Genomic DNA, 22828 nt, shown 5'->3' with positions numbered 1-22828 from the left:
ATATGTTCTACATGAAAGCTCTAATGGTCTTATACCGTCTCACTCACAGAAAAATTCTAATTTTCTGTATGGGCGGGCTCTCGAAATAACTAAAATGTCAACGTTTGCACTCCACAGCCACTTGCCACACACAACTCAAATCACGCAAACTTTGCAAGCGAATGTCCTGGAAACAGAACTCCTCACCCTTTGGAGTCAAAAAACCTATCCCATCCTTTCCTCTCAACAGCCTCAAAGCGTTCCCCCACTAATCCTTTAAACTGACTTCCCATTGGTTGCCACTATCTCTCTTTCCTACCAAGCCATTCCTTCCTTGCGACGTGCATTACGTTACGTTTCAGTATATCTACAGGGTCCAGTCCATGACCCCTACACTCGTCAGTACTGCATCGAGCAGGGTGCAGTGAGGGGGCATTCACAGTGACATGTTTATTATTCATAATACAGATGGTCTTCCAAATGCTCTAGCAGCTCAGCAGGTTTTGCGCAGGCCCCGTCAGCATTAGGAGGCACCGTTACGTCACAGCCGGCCGGTTCCCTCAGGCGTCGTAGCCAGCACGGACCACGCCGGTGGACAACAGCTCTCTGCAGCGCTCTCGCTGACGTAGAAGACGTGCCCCAGGAGACTCACCCTCTGGCCCAGCAGAGTTGGGCCGGCAGACTCCAGTTATTACACAGAGGCCAGCTTCATGTGTTGGCTTCCCTCACTACGGCGGTCGCCGAACAGCTTCTTGTCCCGCTAACAAGCTCCTGTTGGCCAGTGGGCTGATAGCGGTTTCTGCGGCCCATAAGAATCCAGAATTGGTGCTACAGCGTACAGTGGGGTGACTCCAGCGGGACTTGCGATTCCATACATGATTGTGAGCGGTTAGTAGTGGAGAGGGTCGACTGACATGGCCTCCCCTCTGCACAGGACAGCTTGGGTTGATATACTTTATTAAGAAAGGTTTGGCATTTGTGCTGGCACTTCCTATGCGCTCCACTGCAGTGGAGCTAACAATGAAATTATTTTTAATACGAAACTTCCTGGCGCATTAAAATTGTGTGCCCGACCGAGACCCGAACTCGGGCCCTTGCCTTTCTACTGCAAGTGCTCTACCAACTGAGCTACCCAAGCACATCTCACGCCCCGTCCTCACAGCTTTACTTCTGCCAGTATTCTGTCTCCTACATTCCAAACTTTACAGAAGCTCTCCTGCGAACCATGCAGAACTAGCATTCCTGAAAGAAAGGATATTGCGGAGACATGGCTTAGCCACAGCCTGGGGGATGTTTCCAGAATGAGATTTTCACTCTGCAGCGGAGTGTTAGCTGATATGAAACTTCCTGGCAGGTTAAAACTGTGTGCCCGACCGCGACTCGAACTCAGGACCTTTGCCTTTCGTGGACAAGTGTTCTACCAACTGAGCTACCCAAGCACGACTCACGCCCGGTACTCACAGCTTTACTCCTGCCAGTATCCTGTCTCCTACCTTCCAAACTTCACAGAAGCTCTCCTGCGAACCATGCAGAACTAGCACTCCTGAAAGAAAGGATATTTCGGAGACATGGCTTAGCCACAGCTTGGAGGACGTTTCCAGAATGAGATCTTCACTCTGCAGCGGAGTGTGCGCTGATATGAAACTTCCTGGCGGATTAAAAGGCAAAGGTACCGAGTTCGAGTCTCGGTCCGGCACAAAATTTTAATCCACCTCTTCTTCGCAGTGAATCATGTACTGTTTCAGATACATCATGCATTGTTTACACACACATGCACATTATCTACGAGGTGGGCATACACCAACGCCTTTAAATCTCCCAAAGGGTAGAAATACAGATTCAGGTCACGTAAACGGGCAGGCCGTGCTACCAGACCACCTTGGCCAATCCTTTGCTCATGTAATTTTTGCAGTGAGGTACTCTCGTACGACCGCTAGAAAATGGAATGGTGTTGCGTGGTGCAAACCCGCAGTTGTCTTTCTACAAGTGTAACGTTGTCAAATAGCATTGGTAATTCATCATTCAGAAATTGGTGATACACAATACCTATTAATCTGTTTGGTAAAGAATGTGGCCCCATGAGTCTCTCACCAGCAAATTCTGTCTAGACACTGATTTTGATAAGATACTGGTGGCTCACCTCCATTATTGCTCGAGAATCTTCATCTGCTCACACGTGGATACTGTGGTAATTTGCTATGCCATCTCTTGTGACGACTGACACCACCAAATACTACAAATTACTTGCCACATTTGATACGTCCCACATCCCAACAGGGATTGGATTCTGAGCACGTAATTATAGAATCTTTTCTTCTATCTTTGAGCAGTACTACCTCCTGCAGGAATCTGTCGCTTTTTTAAACAGCTTCTACATTCAAAATTAATAATAAAATATTGCACTAATATGAATATTCTACTGCTTGCCTAAGATATAAATAATCTGTAAATTTTTACTGTTAAGTTAAGCTGTGGAAGTTAAGAAATAAAAATGGTTCATATGGCTCTGAGCACTATGGGACTTAACCTCTGAGGTCATCAGTCCCATAGACTTAGAACTACTTAAACCTAACTAACCTTCACCCTCCACCACCGGCAATGGAGGGTGAAGCTTTGACAATGCCAGCCACTTGTGCTGGCGAAACGTCAGAAAAATCATTAGATGAACGTCGGCCGAAGAGCCCGAGACAGAAGCCAATAGGCAGTTTGTCCTTAGGTTAGTTAGGTTTAAGTAGTTCTAAGTTCTAGGGAACTGATGACCTCAGATGTTAAGTCCCATAGTGCTCAGAGCCATCTGAACCATTTGATAAATGTTTTTCTAGGAAATATTATTACACTACCACTGATTTACCTGCTATCAAAGGCCTGCCTAGGCTAATTTTTTTCTTTTTGCACATTACGTTAACTTTTCGTGACATTCTAAATAAAAATAGTTTTTGTTTACGAAGTTAATTCATTGAAACTAACCTGGTGTACTTATGTTTGTTAATATACTGAATGCCAATAGCACTAGCCATACCTTCGTACACTGGCCACATTGTAACCACTCTCTACCAATTTAACCACTCATGATTTTCCTTGAAATTAGTTAATTACCAGCAGTTATTTCCTATTATTTTTCATAAATATTCGCTATCGCCAGATATTAAATAAAAAATGAATGTCTTCTCTGATGTATACTGCACTTTGCAGTCAAATATTGGCCGTTAATCTAACGTGTACTGCAAGCCACACCGGGGGCAAATTTTGCTGCTTTTCGTAATTGCCATTTACCTTCGGTTTTTGCTTTTACAGTATTCGGAATGGGGATGTATGGCGCAGCAAGAAGTAGCACTGTACAGGTGTACGACAATCACATCATGTTGTCGAGAATGTCGTTAAAATTGGTTGTGTGATTTCATGCGTCGCTGTACTACGAGGGATTTGACGCGGGGTGTTTTACCAGTCAGTTAGGAGAATTAAGATGTGTATACAGTTTTGAATATCGGAATCTTCTTGGGCCTTTAAGCTACATTCTGAATTATTTAGGTTCGTCGTTGGAGTTACCCCGTTAGTGGAGGCACGTTCCAACTAGGTAGGATTAATTAAATACCACCTACACGTAGCGCCATTAGAAAAGCACGAGTGTACCGAAATACCGCTAAACTGCTCGTAAGCTCCTAAGCAGGTCGAAAGTTTGCGTCTGAGTAGGGAGTAGGGTGTACTGCGCTAACCCTCTGATCGGAATATACTGTCGCCTCCAGATTTTGGATTGAGGACGCTACAGTAACACAACTAGGTCTCTAATCACTATGCTCTGTTGATGATTTTACAAAAGACAACGATGGCGTTTCGACAGTCATCTTAACAAGTCAGCTTTTTAAAAAAATGGGAAAGTTGCAGTAAAGAACAAATAGATTGTAGGCCGATAAGCATCTACACGTACTCAAAGTAAATACTAGTGCTGACCGCCCTGCTTTATTATATCACAGACTACTGCTATTGAGTAGAACAATTCTGTTAAATATTTTCTTCTGCACTGCTTAAATATTTGCAGCGTACCACCGAATCGGCATTGTGTTAAACCGATCCAAATAAATATCTGTTTGATACTACCAATCAGTGTGCTCCGTATGGTATGAGACTGATGTCTGGGATATATGGCGTGAAGGGTATAAAAAGTTTAACAATTCATATGTTAAACGAGGACTCTGTTTGAAACTTTCTAACACTGAAGAACTGTCACCCAAGGACAAAACGAGAAAAGAAGCCGGACACATGGGGGTAGGACTCACGCTTTGAGGGTTCCGTACAAACTTCATTATGTGTATGGATCGTTAATCTACAGGTTTTGGTCAATGAGTCTATCCGTATCAAAATATGGGACACAAATGGTTGTATCTTTTGATTACATTGACTGAGAAGCTTATTTCTTATCACCAAGGGAGCGCAGACCTTAGCATTTCACATAAAATGATTCAAATGGCTCTGAGCACTATGGGACTTAACATCTTAGGTCATCAGTCTCCTAGAACTTAGAACTACTTAAACGTAACTAACCTAAGGACTTCACACACATCCATGCCCCAGGCAGGATTCGAACCTGCGACCGTATCAGTTGCACGGTTCCGATCTGGAGCTCCTAGAACCGCTCGGCCACCGCTGTCGGCTAGCATTTCATATAAATTTCAACTTGAGACGTCTACCCGTTCCTGAAGAAAAGGGGTCTTAACAGACGGATACATAGACTGGCGGACAATAAAATATTCTTATATGGGTTCGTTTCATTTTTACCGGTGGAGGTATGGAACCCAAAAAAAAAGAAAAAAAGAACGGAACAGGGCACAATTAGCACCACAAAATTTATGGCAGGAATCTATAAAGTGGCTTCATGTTAACACGAAGCCCACTTACTTTTACGTGCATGATTTGAGAGATTCCGAAGTAACTCTCTGGATTTATTGGCTTCTGCAGTGTCCGGCGAGCAGTACGAAGTACTACGAATTCACTATAGCACGATTTTTGTCTGGAACCTGAAAAAATGCTTCTTTATTAGACATAGGAAGCTTTAATTAAGCTTGTTGTCATAAAAATCATGCTGTCTGCGATTCAAGTAAGTGGTATACAAGTAAGAGTATACAAGTCACCCCGTCTTTGCTAAACTCGTCACACAATATATGTCAACTGACAATACTGTGAAAACGGCAGCTTGCTACTCATCACATAGCGGAGATGTTGGTCTGGCCTCAACAGCTTCAGACAGTGGTCATGTAAGCGTGAGTTGCGTTTGTGTGTGTTTATGATGTCTACTTAAGATGAAGGTCTCATGGCCCAAAGCTTATTTGTTAAGCAGCCTTTTTGTTGTTCCTGTCTACGACTCAACTTGTCCGTTATAAGGCAAGTAGCTCAGGGATGTGTGTTAATTAACCTCTGCATATTGCGATTGTACAGGAGGAGGAGGAGGAGGAGGAGGAGGCTAGTGTTTAACGTCCCGTCGAAAACGAGGTCATTGAGACAAGCTCGGATAAGGGAAGGATTGGGAAGGAAATCTGCCGTGCCCTTTCAAAGGAACCATCCTAGCATTTGCCTGAGACAATTTAGGGAAATCACGGAAAACCTAATCAGGATGTCCGCAGACGGGTTTGAACCGTCGTCCTCTCGAATGCGAGTCCAGAGAGCTAACCACTGCGCCACCTTGCGATTTTACAACGCACGTTCCATGACAGGTGCTTCCCCATTCATACGACATCCACGACTTAAAATAACGTCCATGGACAAAGTAGAACTTTTGTGTCGTCTTCTCATGTGAATTTGGAGGGATCATATTCAGTGAACCAATGCAGTTTAAATGCTAAAGGCATTAGGCGCAATAACGTTGTATCTGTCTTCTCTTCCTGACAAGATACAATATTAAGAGAAACAGTGTTGCAGCCACCTACAACCATTGGAATAAATAAGTAGTGAAGGTTGAAATTGTGTGTCGGACCGCGACTCGAACCTGGTTGCTCTGATTCTCTAGAAGTGTTACCCTAACCACCTCCGTCATTCGGACCCTCTTCACGGCTGACCCTAGTTCTCAATCTGTTTCCCGCAAGTGGCAACCCCTTCCATTAACACCACTGCCGTAGCATTCGCTAAGTCCCGCAGTGGTTCGGAAGATGCGGCGCACCGGCAATGAAAGTACCTAGAGCCGGGCATGTCGGGCAGAACAGGCAACACATGGCAGGGCGAGAATTCGAATCGGCCAGCTAGCGCGTCCAGATGGCCGAGGAGCGCCGGCACGGTAGCTCAGCGTGAGTTAGTGGATGAACGATTAACTTGAACAAGTGGCATGGGTTGTCCTGCCCAAACAAACAGAACGATCAAAATGAGATAAAAAAGGCGGTTAAACTATCCATTCAAGAGAAGTGGGGAATCCAAGATCGAGTCCCGGTCCTGCAAAAATTTCAACCTTCGTCACTGATTTATTCCAATGACAGTCGACGGCTGAAGTCATACTTTTGGCAATATTGTATTTTTACGGCCGCTGAAACACCAGTTGTGCCTCTTCTGTCACACATGGCCACAAAATAACTGATAGTATATATATACGTAGAGTTGGAACTTAAATAGTGACAACACTGCTGTGGAGACACTATGCAATGGAATCTACTATTGTCGCTGATAGCACACGTTGTTGACACACCTACCATACCTCCGAGCAAAAGGACTCGCCCATCCCACTACTAGCGTGTGCACAATCGAGGGAAACGGTCATTTGTGAGCGAGCGGTCTAACGGAACGGTGTCACTACGTTCTCGAAACAGGAACAACGGAGTTGGATCAAGATTGGTTCAAATGGCACTGAGCACTATGGGACTTAACATCTATGGTCATCAGTCCCCTAGAACTTAGAAGTACTTAAACCTAACGAACCTAAGGACATCACACAACACCCAGTCATCACGACGTATAGAAAATCCGTGACCCCGCCGGGAATCGAACCCGGGAACCCGGGCACGGGAAGCGAGAACGCTACCGCACGACCACGAGCTGCGGACTTGGATCAAGATTGAATGTGCCAGAGGGCGTACAGCACGACAGTGTCATCAAGGGCTTTAAGAGCCGTGCGGGGAATCGGCATTGCTGTACAGAACAGTGGCACGTTGGGTAAAAGCCTTCAACGAAGGTCGGCAAACTGTGGCAGACATGCATCGGGCAGGTCGTCCTAGCGTCTCTGAGGAAGTAGTGCATGTTGTTGCCGCGTTAGTGGACAGTGATCGCCGCCATACGATTCGTGAGCTCGACCACGAAACCGGATTAGCACATACGACTGTGCTTCGCATCCTGAAGGAAAGCGTGGGCATCCTAAATATTGCATCACGATGGGTTCCGCATGACTTGACGGAAATGCAGAAATGGATGCGTTGCGACGCTTAGAGCTCTAAGAGCGCGAAGTAGAGACTTTTTTACACCGTATCGTAACACTGGATGAAACACGGTCCACATCGTACGAGTCAAAACTGTAACGCCAATCCAACGAATGGCGTCATAATGGGTGGCGCGAAAGCCGAAATTGCGTGAGAGCCCCAGTACGGTGAAATTTATGGTGATTCTCGTTGACGACTGTGATGGTGTTATCCTAACGCATTACGTTCCTCCACGGCAGACCGTCAGTGCACAGAATCTGTTTGTTTTTGGAGCATCACCTGCGACCAGCTATGCTGAAGACGCGGCGACAGATTCTGCCCAACCCAACTATCATTTCGCACGACAATGCGCGGGCGCATACAGCGCAAGCTGTGGCTGCTCTGTTCGGTCGATGGGACTGAGAAGTACTGTACCATCCACCATACTCCCCTGACTTAAGTCCTTGTGACTTTAATTTGATTCCGAAGATGAAGGAACCACTTCGTGGCATTCGCTTCGGAATTGTTCCAGAGATTCGACAGGCAGTAGACCGCTCCATTCGGTAAACAGGCTCTGGTAACGGTATACTACGCACGCCTTCCACATCGCTGGCAAGGGGCTCTACACAACGCCGGTGACTGCTTTGAAGGCCAGTAACAGGTACAAACACGTAACTCTTTTGTATCGGTTGTGAATAAATAATTGCCACTATTTAAGTTCCAACCGTCATATATATATATATATATATATATATATATATATATATATATATATATATACGGGACTTAGCGAATGCTATGAACAGTGGGGCTAATGGTGGGGACGCTACTTGCATGTCACAGTTCTTCAACCTCCGCCAATTATCCCAATGCTTTTAGGCGGCTGAAGCCCTGTTTCTCGTAATGTAGCAGCGTTAATGGCTTTCCGTATCGCCCGCAGCTGCTGGTGACGACGGACATGTTCGCGGGCGACGAGGACTGCCTGTACCTGAACGTGTACACGCACAAGGACGCGAACAAGGTGCCGGTGCTGGTGTGGCTGCACGGCGGCGGCTTCCACGCGGGCGACGGCGGCGTCGAGGAGAACGGGCCCGAGTACCTGATGGACCAGAACCTGGTGCTCGTCACGCTCAACCACCGCCTCGGCGTTCTCGGCTTCCTCAGCACCGGCGACGCAGAGCTGCCCGGAAACTACGGCCTCAAGGTGCGCGCCCCACGGCTCACTGACTCTGGCGTGGTGTGCACCCACCGTCGTGGACACGCCGCTAGCTGAACGTAGCTCTGCTTCTTTCCTTTAAAAACTAAGAGCTTAGAATGCTCTCTCGGGTCAGAGTTATCTAACTGGTATTTTAGGGCATAACACTCATAAGCTATCATACGAATTGATGGTGTTGGGACGGCAACTAGCCACAAATTTACTTTCAGTTCCTTTATTCAGAGGGTACCGTTACCGGTTTCGAATCGTTGTGATTCGTCCTCAGACGGGTTACACTTTTTCTTTATGACATGTGGTGTGTTTTTTACAGATTAATTGCCCTAAATTATAAATAATACATAATTATAAACACGCCACACTCAGATGGTTGCGTTACAGATTTTCGTTGCATGTGACTTCGTGAAATGTCGGTTTGGAGTGTTTGTTTCCATAACATTCGTCCAATAGATGTGAATACATTCCCACTGCATTCTTATTGTTGCACACGTAAATTTTTCCCACTGATCACTTTAGATTTGTCACTGAGAAGATTTCTACCACGCACCACATACTTTGATACATACAAAGAGCTTACAAACATATGAGTATCAAAGATAGTATGATATATCGTAACATTTGACGATGATTTCCTATATTTGGAAAGGATCATATATTCATTTACGCAACTGTAATGCCTTTTACACTAGTACAGAGACATTGACTTTTTGAGTTGATATTGTTATATATATATATATATATATATACTGTATAGGTAGAATAGTACATTATTTAATTACATTTAGCATCATGAGAATTATAGTAACATATAAATTTGCTACTTGATCTGCAGCTAGGCGTACTAATATTATTTGCTTTGGAAGTTGGAAGATAATTTTTGGAAATTTTTCAGGAAAGGGGTGTTAGCTAAATCTGTTTGTTCATTAAGGAAATAGTCTGGGGTGCTGTTTTGTGTATTTCTATTTTTTTCTAATACATTCATAGTGGCTCATTTTTCTGCTAGATGTTAAATTTTTAAGTTGTCCTCAGTGTTTCCCACTGAATGGTTTTCTTCAGCAATATGGGCTGCAAATGCAAATTTGTTCAAGTTACCAAGTCTTAAAGCATCAATATGTTCTTTGTATCTAATTTCAAAACTTCTGCCTGTCTGTCCAATGTAGAATTTTGGGCATGTATATCATTTGACTTTGTATATTCCTGATTTACGGAAGGGACTCTTGGAGGTATTTACATCATGGATTACTTTTTGTTGTAATTTATTATTTGTGGAAAAGCTAATTGCGATATTTTTCTTTTTAAATAAGTTTGCTATTTGGTATGAAAGTGGGCCTATGTGTGGGAGAGTAGCATATTTAGGTTTGGCTTTTGTGCCACACTTTTGACTTGAGTGACTGCTGTGAAGTGGATTTGTAGTTTTTGACTGCATTTTGTTGTGGAGTTTTTCTGTTATTGTGGGTTTATATCCATTATTATGAGCAACTGTTTTAATGATATTGATTTCATTTTGTTGGTCTGTGTCACTCATAGGTACTTTTTTTAATTCGAAGTAGCATCGTTTTATATGTACCATTTTTAGTGGTGCGTGGTAGAAATCTTCTCAGTGACAAATTTGATGTGTTCCGTGTGAAAAATTTACATGTGCAACAATAAGAATGCAGTTGGAATGTATTCACATCTGTTGGACAAATGTTATGAAAACAAACACTCCAAACCGACATTTCACGTAATTCACATGCAACGAAAATCTGTAACGCAACCATCTGTGTGTGGTGTGTTAATAATTATGTATTATTTATATTTTACGACAATTTATTTCTTTATATTTTAGGACAATTAATCTGTAAAAAACACACCACTTGTCATAAAGAAAACGTGTAAACCGTCTGAGGATGAATCACGATTCGAAACAGGTAACGGTAGCCTTTGAATAAAGGAACTGAAAGTAAATTTGTGGCTGCTTGCTGTCCCAACATCGTCAACATTTGTCTTCAAACAACAGCCACGGTCTCCATCGTGTCATCATATAACAAAATTGCATATAATACGAGTATTAAACCTAATTTTTATTTGCTCATCTACGTTGACATTTGTGTAAAGATAGCATACGTTATTTAGAAAAAAAGAAACAAAAAAGAAAAAAACCGAGGCACCACGAAGGAATTATCCGAATGGGCTGGGAAAAGGTAGATGTGATATTCTATCATCCTCAGAAATATCCGAAGGAGCTGAATTGCTTTTCGGCTCATTTGCATGCACTCCACATAACGTAAGTGTCTTGCAGGTCCTCCAATCTCGTTTTGGTGCAGTCATTGGTTATACAAAATGGTGACAACAAGAAAATACTGTTATGTATGGCAGTTAACTAGAGGCATAAATTAGGATCACGAAACTAAAATTTTCAGGTAATACCCGAAACAGTCCTTAAGTCTTGTAAACTCAAATTAACTACAAGAAGCTACATTTGTGAAGTGTTAACACTCTCATCAGTACCTGACACAAATAATGACCGTAACTGTAACACATCAATCATTCTTGAACTTTTGTACTCCTAAAGATTTTCCCATCGTCTGTTAACCGTCGTTCACTAAGCGAGGGCTTTTATATAAACCGAATAATGAACTAAGCAGGCACAATCAAAAGCGTGAAGCGTTCTGTCGAAAACTCGTCGTCAGCAACGTATCACTAGTAATTTATAAGTGGTTCAAATGGCCCTGAGCACTGTGGGTCTTAACTTCTGAGGTCATCAGTCCCCTAGAACTTAAAACTATTTAAACCTAACTAACCAAAGGACATCACACACATCCATGCCCGGGCAGGATTCGCACCTGCGACCGTATCGGTCGCACGTTTCCAGACTATAGCGCCTAGAACAATTCGGCCGCTCCGGCCGGCTCGAAGACAACACTAAACGTCATTGCTGACTAAACCTAAATAGACATGATACAATACATTTTTAGTTAGTATCAGATAGCAAATCTGAACTTTAAATTCTTTGCTGAAAATGTTTGTGAATCGGGACAGCGATCTAGAAACGGATGTCTGCTAACCAAACACGCAATATGTTAACCATTGTTTCATTCCCAAATAACAAACTTGAAATGAGGTAATTTATGTGTTGGATAGCGATGCGAACACAGCACTTAGTCCGATTATTATGTAATGTTATGACGGATACCGAATTTTCTCACCAGTAGCGTGATGTTTGGGATTGCAGTAGTGACGAGAAAATTAACAACTTCTGCCTTCCCAAGGATTCGAACCCAGCACCTATAGTCGTTGTTTTGTAGACACGAATAGACGTAGTTTTCTTTCGCCATTAGCATTTTTGAACTTGAAATGACGTGACAAGGAGTACAATGATGACCGGGAATTGGATCGTTGTTCACTACACAAGAAGACACATTAACTATCAAATTTATTTCACCTTTAGCTAGGAGTGGCGAGTTTGAACTTGAAACGAAGAGACGAAAAGATCTGTGTCTCTCTGGGAGCCGAACCCGTCATCTATCATTATTGACCATGAATAAAGAGACACATAAAATGAAACTAAATTTCCATCAACACTAGGGTTGCTCGTGCTTGAGCCTGAAAGGACATTACGAAAGTTTTTGTGCCGAGCCAGGATCTAACCCTGACACGCGCCGTAAGTGGAGAACTTGAGGAGTTTCAAACCTTGAGCGAACAACGAATGATATATGTTCAACTGTAAAACGTCGGTCTTCACGAATAATGTCGTCAGTGTTGGATTCAGGCAAATGAGTTAACACGTCTCGTGACGGGCCAGGACTCTTCTGCCCACTTACAATCATTTCCGCGAGTGGTACACTTTCAACAAAATATAAAAGTATTCGAGAGCAGATTTTATCTTGTTCTTCGCCTTCATCAAACAAAGTAACGGATCACTGAACGTTGTGAAATTTATATGGAAAGTTCAAGCGGCCACGCCTTCGTTACTTGCAATGTTGAGTTATAAACGAAACAGTTTTTATCCGTCAGTAGTTCTCAGCACATGCATGTGATGAGAATCAAAAGTCTTGAAACTAAAAAGGTTCTGCAACCTTTTACCTTTTCACATCCTTTTTTTCTCTTCAATTACTGAATTTACTTCGCATATTTCGTTATTCATCCGCCGGCCGCGGTGGTCTCGCGGTTATAGGCGCGCAGTCCGGAACCGTGCGACTGCTACGGTCGCAGGTTCGAATCCTGCCTCGGGCATGGATGTGTGTGATGTCCTTAGGTTAGTTAGGTTTAAGTAGTTCTAAGTTCTAGGGGACTAATGACCACAGCAGTTGAGTCCCATAGTGCTCAGAGCCATTTGAACCATTTTCGTTATTCATCATCTCTTTTCGGCAGGTGCCGATATAAAAACAAAAACTGTGTATGAAATCATTTTAAAAGATTACGTGATCACGGGCTACGCCCGAAAAACGTAAACAAAGACATTGTTAACAATAAGTAGAATTTCATAATCAGAAGCCGAATAAAGCAGCGAAAAAAGGCGTGCTCGGTACTGAATGGGGTTTGACCTCTCCGTGAAGATATAGTGCCATCAATTCGTTGTTTGCTCAAGATTATAAACGCCTCAAGTTCTTCACGTAAGGCGCGTGTCGGGGTTCGAATCCTGGCTGGGCAATAAAACTTTCGCCATGTCCTATCAGGCTAAAACATGAGCACACCTAACTGCTGATAGAAATTTACTTTCATTTTTAAAGTCTCTTCATTCATGGTCGATTTAATGTGGTGTGGCTGGGGCCTCCCGTCGGGTAGACCGTTCGCCTGGTGCAGGTCTTTCGATTTGACGCCACTTCGGCGACCTGGGCGTAGATGGGGATGAAATGATGATGATTAGGACAACACAACACCCAGTCCCTGAGCGGAGAAAATTTCCGACCCAGCCGAGAATCGAACACGGGCCCTTAGGATTGAAAGTCTGTCACGCTGACCACTCAGCTACCGGGGGCGGATATTCATGGTCGATAATGATATACGACCGGTTCGACACCCAGAGAGACACAGATATTTTCGTCACATCGTTTCAGGTTCAAACTTGCCGCTCCTAGCTAATTGTGGAACAAAATTTGATAATTAATGTGTCTTCTTGTGCAGTGGACAACGATATATGCGGGATCCGATTCCCAGTCATCACTGTGCTCTTCGTCACGTCATTTCTAGTTCAAAACTGCGCACATATCGCTACTGGTGAAAGAAACCCATAGGTAATGTCTATTGAATCCCGGGAAGCCAGAAGTTGTTAATTTCCTCGTCACTGCAGTTCCAAACATCTCACTACTGGTGAGAAAATTCGATATCTGGACATGACTGTGCTTACATAACAATCGGAGTAGGTGTTGTGTTCGAATCGTCATCCAACACATACATTATCTCATTTCAAGTTTTTTATTTGGGGATGAAACCATACGTAACATGTTTCGTGTTTGGTTAACAGGGACAACTGATTCTAGATACCTGTCCCGATCCAGTTCAGACATTTTCGTTGAGATTAGCTAACTGATACTGGCTAAAATGTATTACACCTCGCCTCTACATTGCGAATTACCAATGTTGATCAGTGCTGTGGTGGAATCTCGGTCAGACAGAAATATGCGGCATATTTGGAAGGTAAGGGATGATCGTAAGGGCTGATCGGTCGCGAAGTGGAAACCAACATTACAATTCGATGAAGCTTTGCACAGTTGTCTTGAGCAGCGTCTCTGGTACGCCTGTCGATAGCGTAACGTCGCTCTTTTGGGTTCTGAACACACAGTGAGCACATAAAGATGCCTAGAACAATAGTATCCCCCACAAAGGGCCAGGTGAGAAATTTCGCCTGAAGCTATGCAGCCCATATAACGTAACTGTCACGCGTTTCCTTCTTCAAGACAATTCTCGGCCGCATTCTGCAGGGGCAATGAAGACGCTCCTGCAGCGTTTCCCATGGGAAGTGTTTGATAATCGACAATACAGCTCGTAAATCGTTCCCTCTGCGTTTCGGCTCTAAGTACATGAACCACTGGCTACGAAGTTTTGTATTATCGCGAAACAGGGGACACAGACACGAAACGTGAAGTGGAATGGCAATCATTAAAACAAAGGCGTTGCGGTGGAATCTTCCCATGAAATTTGTCACCAGTTTTCTCCTCTGATTGCGAAAACATCCCTCTGGCACCCACCTACAGAGGGAGAAATGATCATCACGACAAAATAAGAGAAATCAGGGCTCGCACAGAAAAATATAAGTGATAATTTTTCCAGCGCGCCAGACGAGAGTGGAAGGTGGTTCATTGAATCCTATGCTAGGAATACTTTGGTAAGCATAGAGATTTGAGAGTCCAGATATTCTTGAAAATCTCTTATTCGCGAGAGAGTGTACTTTTGAGTAAGGTTACGGACTGATTGATTTGTCATAGTTGCGGGTATTATTTGTGTCAGGTACTAGCGAAAGTGGTAATAGTTTAGAAATGTCGCTTCTCGCAATAAAGTTGAGTTTACGAGTTTTAAGGACTGTCTCATGTGTTCCCTGATATTTGTAGTGTGGTGGTGTTAATTTATGCTTGGAGTTAATTTCCATACAGAACAGTATTTTCTAGAGGTCATGTGGTAACCGTATTGTATAGTGAAGCAACTATACCGAAACGCGATTAGAGTACTTGCAAGACACGTTATGTGAGCTGCATATAAATCACCTGAAACGCAATACGGGTCGTCATCCTCGGTGGAGAATGCGGAAAGCAGGGGCGTGGGGTCAGCACACCGCTCTCCCGGTCGTTATGAGGGTATTATTGACCGAAGCCGCTATTATTCGGTCGAGTAGCTCCTCAATTGGCACCACGAGGCTGAGTGCACCTCGAAAAACGGTAAACGCGCATGGCGGCCTGGATGGTCACCCATACAAGCGCCGACCACCCCGACAGCGCTTAACTTCGATGATCTCACGGGAACCGGTGTATCCACTGCGGCAAGGCCGTCGTTCAACAAAAAGAACGATATCAAATGGTTAAACGCACCGATTCAAGATATTAGTTTGAGCTGTTTTATAGAGTATCAGTGTTGTAAACCAATTTTTTATTGTGATTGAGACATAAACGATATAAGTTAGCAGTGGAGCATAGAAAGAGAGTGTAATTTGATTTGAACAGCCAGACCAGGAATGATCAGTGTTTTCTGGGATACAACAAGGATTTTCCCCAGTGAGTTTCTTTCTAAGCGTAAATAAGTCTGGAAGGATCTGAAGTACAATATCGCCCCTGTGCACAAACCTCTAACTTCCCTTTATTAAAAAATTTAAAGATCTGTTTGCTTGGCAAAGATTTTTTAAGTTTAACGAATGGTAGATAGGTGTATTGCAGACGTTCAGGAGTAGTGCTTGAGGAATACAACCTCCTCACTGGAGGAAAAAAATCCTGGATTGACCTAAAGGGGCTATGTCTAAATACAAGACATTATGATTTACAAGATCTGACGCGTGAAGCGGCGGGGCTAGCTCGTCCGTTCCGGTCAGTTTTGGAGCAATTTGGAGCAGTTTACTCAGTAAGGCGCGTCTACATTATAGACTTGAGAAATGCTTTTATTGTGGTGGTGGTGGTGGTTAGTGTTTAACGTCTCGTCGACAACGAGGTCATTAGAGACGGACTTTTATTGTGATTACCGGTGTAGCTCGTGACTTTCTTACTTCTCTCTCTTCTGCTAGCTGTAACTTATTCTTTCAGACCAGACTAGTTAATTTTTTCTGAGGATTCTGTTGTTTCAGTATTGCTAGGAATCCACTACATCAGCAAGTCGTTACTCTCGTATGACAGGAAATAAACTTGACACAATGTTCATAGAACTGACATTATGTTAATATTCCTATTTATTGCAGCAAATATTATTATTATTATTATTATTACTAGTAGCAGCAGTAATAGTAACCCACGGACTATGTACACTGCAGAGTTAACTGTAAATAGAATCTCTAACCATGCCCGATTAGATGTATGACAACGCCTGAAGATCTCAATATTATCAGTGAAAATAAATATATAAATAAACATACATATTTTTTAGGACGCACAGTAATTGTGATAGTTTTCGATTAATAAATATCTTGTTATTCAGGATGATATAATTCCGACATTACGTATGTATATGCTTTCTAGCTTCAGACGCGTTAGAATCATATTACACTCGTATTCGTATCACCACATTGAATTTTTTTCCGTATGACCGTTTTTAAAAAACGATTAACTTCTCGAAAAGTTTATGCTCACAGTATCACAGTCCTGAAAAATTCTTCTTTCCTTAAAGACTTAAAGACAACCATTTTAAGCCAAAACTGTGTACACAGAATTACTTACAGTTGTCGAGCTTACAATGTAAATTCATAATACAGTACGCACCATGAGTCTCCATCTATCAGCGGCACTCCAATATCAGTGTTCACTCAGTACGAATATTCACAAAATGCACGTATCATTTAATAATTTTTCTAGCAAATACTTCCGTTCAGCCTAATAGCAATTACATGTGCCGACACGGTAATCATTACCTAATGCAATATGTTATTTGCATTCTGTGCAAATCCCAATTACAATTAATATTTCTGCATCAAGGCCTGAATTTCCAGCCAGCAGGCATTGCCCCTAATTTGTTGTGATCCTCGTTTAACATTGCTCGGATAAACAATTAATCCATCACTAACAACTGCAACTGATTTCTCCGACAATAGAAGTTTTCATAATGCATTATTAAAGTTACTCCTTTAATGTTGAAAATGATATTTTTATCCTGTGACAAATTTATTTGATGTCCATGGCATTTAATGACAAAAATAAATTAACTAAATAATTGAACTCCAAAGTGTCATAATGGGTTAGCAATAATTCAAGAGAAAACACTACGCCAGGCACCCGAGAGAAAATAAATAGAAATGGAAATTTTTATACTTGTAATGCTCAGTATCAAATCTCGATGACGTACTAACCGAAGTCTTTGCAACGATGTCTATGTTTTAAATATTCACAGGGTTTCAGATGTGAAAAATCGTGTTCGTCCTCGACGTAACGATGTTATTTTCCATTCTTCTTGTTATGGATGACACTAACTGACGAATAGTGCTAAGTCGTATCCAGGCGTTCAAATTCAAGGGCTTGGATAATACTGGGAGACCTAAACGCGGGGTATGGGAACGAGACGTAACGAGAGCTTAAAGTGAACAAACGTCGTTAATAGGTCTGTCAAAGTTTCATTGTTTAATAGTCCTTAAACATGTCCCTCGAAATAGGAGCAGACCTTATATTTTCGACGTGTACCATGCACATTTATAACATAACAAGTCGCCATGAATTTACGACAGTTTAGACTCGATCAAAATGGTTCAAATGGCTCTGAGCACTATGGGACTTAACATCTATGGTCATAAGTCCTCTAGAACTTAGAACTACTTAAACTTAACTAACCTAAGGACATCACACAACATCCAGTCATCACGAGGCAGAGAAAATCCCTGACCCCGCCGGGAATCGAACCCGGGAACCCGGGCGCGGGAACGCTACCGCACGACCACGTAGACTCTATCGGTAGCGCAGGTACTCCACAGGCAAGAACTCATTTATGTGAAAAATTTGCTTGTTACAGGAAACATACATAATGCGGTGATATGTATCCAGTATAATCGCCCCGCGAGTCAAAGCGCAGAGGTCACATTCCCGCATTAACACGGAGTACGGCGGTTGATCAGATCTGCTGCTGTCATTTCCATAATCTCTTCGCATACGTAGTGCAGACCAGTGGTTTGAATCTGTACACTACGGTCTTGACCAAATCCTATGCACATGTGTGTACGGCATTGATTTCAGGTGAATTCGCAGCGCAAGTATCACGGAAACTAACCGCACGGTATCCTTAACTTATGGTTGCGGTTCTGACGAGCTATGATGGAAATTTATGGGGGGCTACTTCCTGCTGAGAAACAGGCGTATTCACAATTTGATCAGTCTCCGATGGCTATTCTAGGAAAAGCTAAAGAGTTTTATTTAAATTTTACCTCTTACGAGGTGTTCCGCTGAAAAGAACGATTCACAAATCGCAGTTCTGTTCATCTGTAGCCACGATATTCCGTTCTCATTGTTGTGTCTCATGAGGCAGTGAAGTAAGGCAGTGGACAAGGGAACATTCCCAGGGGTAAATAAATAATCTTGATGAAACTTGGCGGTTGGGCGGAGGGGAAAAAATAATGCAATACGTATTCTTTTGTTTGTGCCCAGTTCCACTTTGAAGGGGTAAAACGTATCCTGAAAGGTAATTTGGCCTGTTAGGTATGAAGGGAATATCTTCGAAACGTTTCCTCATAAAAAATGTTTTTCAGATAAAATTTGATCTATAACTAATGTTCTTGAAAACTGCATAATCAAGTACTGTAATAATTTGAAATTTTTAAAAATACCCCACCACCATTAATTAACTTTGAAAACCGAAAACGCTTGTTACAACATAAATCAAAGGAGCTTTCAAGCTATATGTATCCATGTGTAATAAAGGTAGTTTGGGAAATACCATTTTTGGCAACTAAGTTGTACACAATATGCTGTCGAATTATTTTCAACATACCTCATTAAAATATCTAAATAATCGTTATTATTCTGATTATTTATTTTATTCGTATTTGTTTTACGTTTTAAATTTTTATTTTACGTTTAAATTTTTTTCAGGTTACCGTTTCATATACGTGCATTTTGTTAATGTAAAATAGTATACAACTAATTATTAGGGTACAAAATCATTACAGTAATCATAATCCACACAAGAATTCTTAAAACATAACTTGTTTTGCACCTTGCACATAAAATGAAAGACATTTCTCCACATAATATACACGATGGAGAAGACGATGTGAAACAAAATTCAGCAGAATTTCAAATTGTCACCGGTAATCCTCTAATTATCTTGATTTGTGTCAGGCGTATTTCAGGACATTGATAAGCCTCGGCGAAGATGATTGATTATGTAATTGTTACTGCAGCGTAGTTACACTGACGGAACAAAATCGCGATATAAGGAAGGAGTTGCGCGTTATAAAAGAAAGTTGGCCCTGGTAGTACCACTATGAGGATGCAAATCAAGTTTGCTTTAAATAGACGCTGCAACGGTCGTGAGCGTTAGTTACCTTTGAGAGTTAGTTACCTTTGAGTTGATGTCAGTCAGGAATGCCTTTGAGGCAACTTAATCGGTCAACTTATTAGAGAATTTATTGTCGGTGGAGATAGCAACTCTTACATTGAATAGACTCAGTAAATTAACAGCTTTTTGTGAAATGGCTTTATTTATATATTTCTGTGATTGCACCGTCGCCCACAACCAGCATTAACTGTCCCTCTATTGAACTCCTTTAAAACAATTTCAGATCAGTCAGTTACATCTATACAAGTATAGGAACGCTTTAAACTGAGCAGCCAAACGGTCTCAAAAATAGCTCTAAAACAGCTGTAAGATTGGCAGTGTCCTCAAAGTTCAGGAAATGATCCTTGTCATTTTTTCAAGGCCACAATGAATTGTTCAAATCTCGCGTTTTCTTTAGTGTCATTGAGCTTAATGAACTGAACTTTGTTCGTCAAAGTTGGTCCCCTCTAAAATGCGACTTTGTTTTTAAATTCATCCAAATCAAATCAGAAATAAGTTGTTTCACACTTTACAGCAGCTTACTGTGGTCAGCGAGCATTCAACTCCACTTAACATGCGAAGCATTCAATCCATTCTCAATGTCCTAATTTTCATTCCTACCCTCCTCGTTGCTTCATAAATTCGATAACAGCGGCTTTTTAATGGGAAAATCATGCCACGCATGCCGCTTGATTTAACTAAAGTACATTGAAGTAATATTTGAAGTCTTCATAGATTTCGTTCTTTTTCCGCCGGAAACTACTGCAAATCACGGTGGAGTAATGTGTGTGAATTCAGAAATTTTGTTATTGATACCACCAATTTCTTCAAGTGCTCCATGCCTGCAAATTTAGCGTGAAGTGCTTCGTGATATACAGAAGTATAAATACTGTCTGTCGATCATTCTAATTTTTTGTCTTTTACTGTCAGCTAATTCTTTAAATTCTTCCTCCGCGGTATTGTAATACCGTTTCACAGCAAATTCGCAGTGCCTGTCGATTATACTACTGCATAATAGATATTGAAAATTCTCATCACTTTCTTCTGACATTTCCATTCATTTTTAAGCTTGTGGCAATAGATCGCTGGACTGCCTCTTTTTTGTGGAAACAGCGACTGGCCCGTTAACATCCTTCATACTACGAACAAATAACATAGTGTAAACAGCGCTGACACCACGATTATGCCAAACTGAAGAGAGTTGTGCCGACCAAAAGATGCCACATTATAATATAAATGAAATATAAATGAAATGTATTCGCAGTTGCGTATACGAAATACCATTAGCTGTACAAGGGGATGACGAAAACGAAAATTTGTGCCGACGGTTGTTCGTCCTTCTTAACAACACAAACATTACAGTATCGCACTAAATGAAACGTTGCGCTGCACCAAGTGCTTTCGGAAAGGAACAAGCAAAGCCGAGGCAGGCAGAGACTCGTATCACACGCGGGCCGCCCACATGGCACGTGTGAGGTTTGGCATGCCGTATCTGGCTCTGGTGTAGATTTGTTGCAGCTCTTGATCTTCTGCCAATACAGTGGTCTTTGGTTCGCCTTCTCCACAACGTTTTCTATGTGATCGATCCGGTTTAAGTTGTTCGTAACTGTTATCCCTAGATATTTAGTTGAATTGACAGCCTTTAAATTTCTGTGATGTGTCATGTAACCGAAATTTTCGTACTCATGTGGAACCTCTCACACTTCTCGTTACTGAGAGATAATTGCCCCACATTTTGCACCATACAGATATCGTTTCTAAGCTATTTTGCAAATTGGTTTCGATCTTATCACGGCTTTACTAGACGGTAAATGATAGCTTCATCTGCTATCTAAGAGATTTGCTCAGATTATCTCCTAAGTCATTTATGTCGATTAGGAACAGCAGAGGGCCTATAAGACTTCGTTGGGGAACAGCAGATATCGCGTCTGTTTTACTCGATGATTGCCATCGGTTACTATGAACTGCGACCTTTCTGACAGGAAATCACGAATCGAGTCGCACAACATAAGCGATACCCCATAGACAAGCGAATTGATTGGACGCTGCTTGTGAGAAACGGTGTGAAAAACGTACTGAAAAACCACTTAGTAAGTACTGGGTGTTCCATTTATCTTATGACCCCTTGCCCCGGGTGTTGCAGGCCGGCCACGGATGCTGTGCCTGCAGGTCGAATGGGTGCAGCGGGACCACTCTATGTCCCCCTCTTTTTGTGGAAGAGTTTCAGCCTGAAGGCCGTATAGACATACGCGCCTTGTCGGCCAGTGTCATTCGAGCAGCGGAACAGGCATCAGGAGCGTAACAGTGAAGTCTGTAAACGCAACAACGGCAAGAACAATTGTTTGAGTCCACAACGAGTGTTTATTTAGGGTTCTTAAGTGCGTACAAAGTCCTCTCGTACTGTTCGACTAGTGTTTGAACAGAAGTTCCCAGGTGTTCGAGTTCCGAGTCGTAATGCAGTTCACAAAATTAGTGAATGAATTTCGTGAAACGGGAAGTGTGCAAGAGAAGAAGCGTAAACGACGACGTACAGTGCCCACAGAAGCTCATCTCGATGACATTGCATGACGCCTGCTTGGAAAATTCCACTAAAATGTCTCTTGGACACCTTTCGCAGCAAACACAAAAATCGTGCACCTCTGTACAGAAAGGTGCTACGCCGCTTAGGCTAAGGCTCTATGATGTATAAGTAGTGCAAGCACTTCGACATGGTGATCGTGCGCAGAGGGTTAAGTTTTGCGAACGGGTTTTAAAACAAGTGCTTGACGGTGAAACGGATCCTTACGTGATTGTGTTTTCAGTCGAGGATGAGTTCCATTTACACGGGTGTGTTAATCCCCAAAACTGTCGACATTAGCGCGCACACTGACCTGTTCTGCCTCGTGAGGAACTCATTCATGATCAGAAAATAGGGGTCTGCTGCGTAATTAGTGGTGCCAGAATGGTAGGCCTAATTTTTTTTTAATGACACAGTTACAAGTCAAAGATATGTGCAAAACATTGTAAGAGCAGTTTTTTAATGAACTGGGTGAAAGAGAACGAAGCTTCGCATTTTTTCGACAGGATTCGGCAAGGGCTCATACGGCCACTGTTTCTTTGCACGCAATTCACGATGTGTTCAGTGAAAGAATGATTA

At 42.3% G+C, this 22828-nt stretch overlaps 1 protein-coding gene across 1 annotated transcript in view; it reads left to right on the top strand.

Moving 5' to 3' along the window:
- The window catches only part of LOC126348386 (esterase FE4-like), a 106513-nt gene that overhangs the window by 5660 nt on the left and 78025 nt on the right, over positions 1-22828 (top strand). The window contains exon 2 of the mRNA XM_050002354.1: positions 8287-8550. Within this exon, the coding sequence (XP_049858311.1) occupies positions 8287-8550 (264 nt within the window). The remainder of the gene's footprint in view (positions 1-8286; positions 8551-22828) is intronic.

The sequence above is a fragment of the Schistocerca gregaria genome, chromosome 1 (assembly GCF_023897955.1).
Source record: "Schistocerca gregaria isolate iqSchGreg1 chromosome 1, iqSchGreg1.2, whole genome shotgun sequence".
Classification (NCBI taxonomy): Eukaryota; Metazoa; Arthropoda; class Insecta; order Orthoptera; family Acrididae; genus Schistocerca; species Schistocerca gregaria.
The sequence above is the reverse complement of the archived record's forward strand: the minus strand, read 5'-3'. Positions and strand labels throughout refer to the sequence as shown.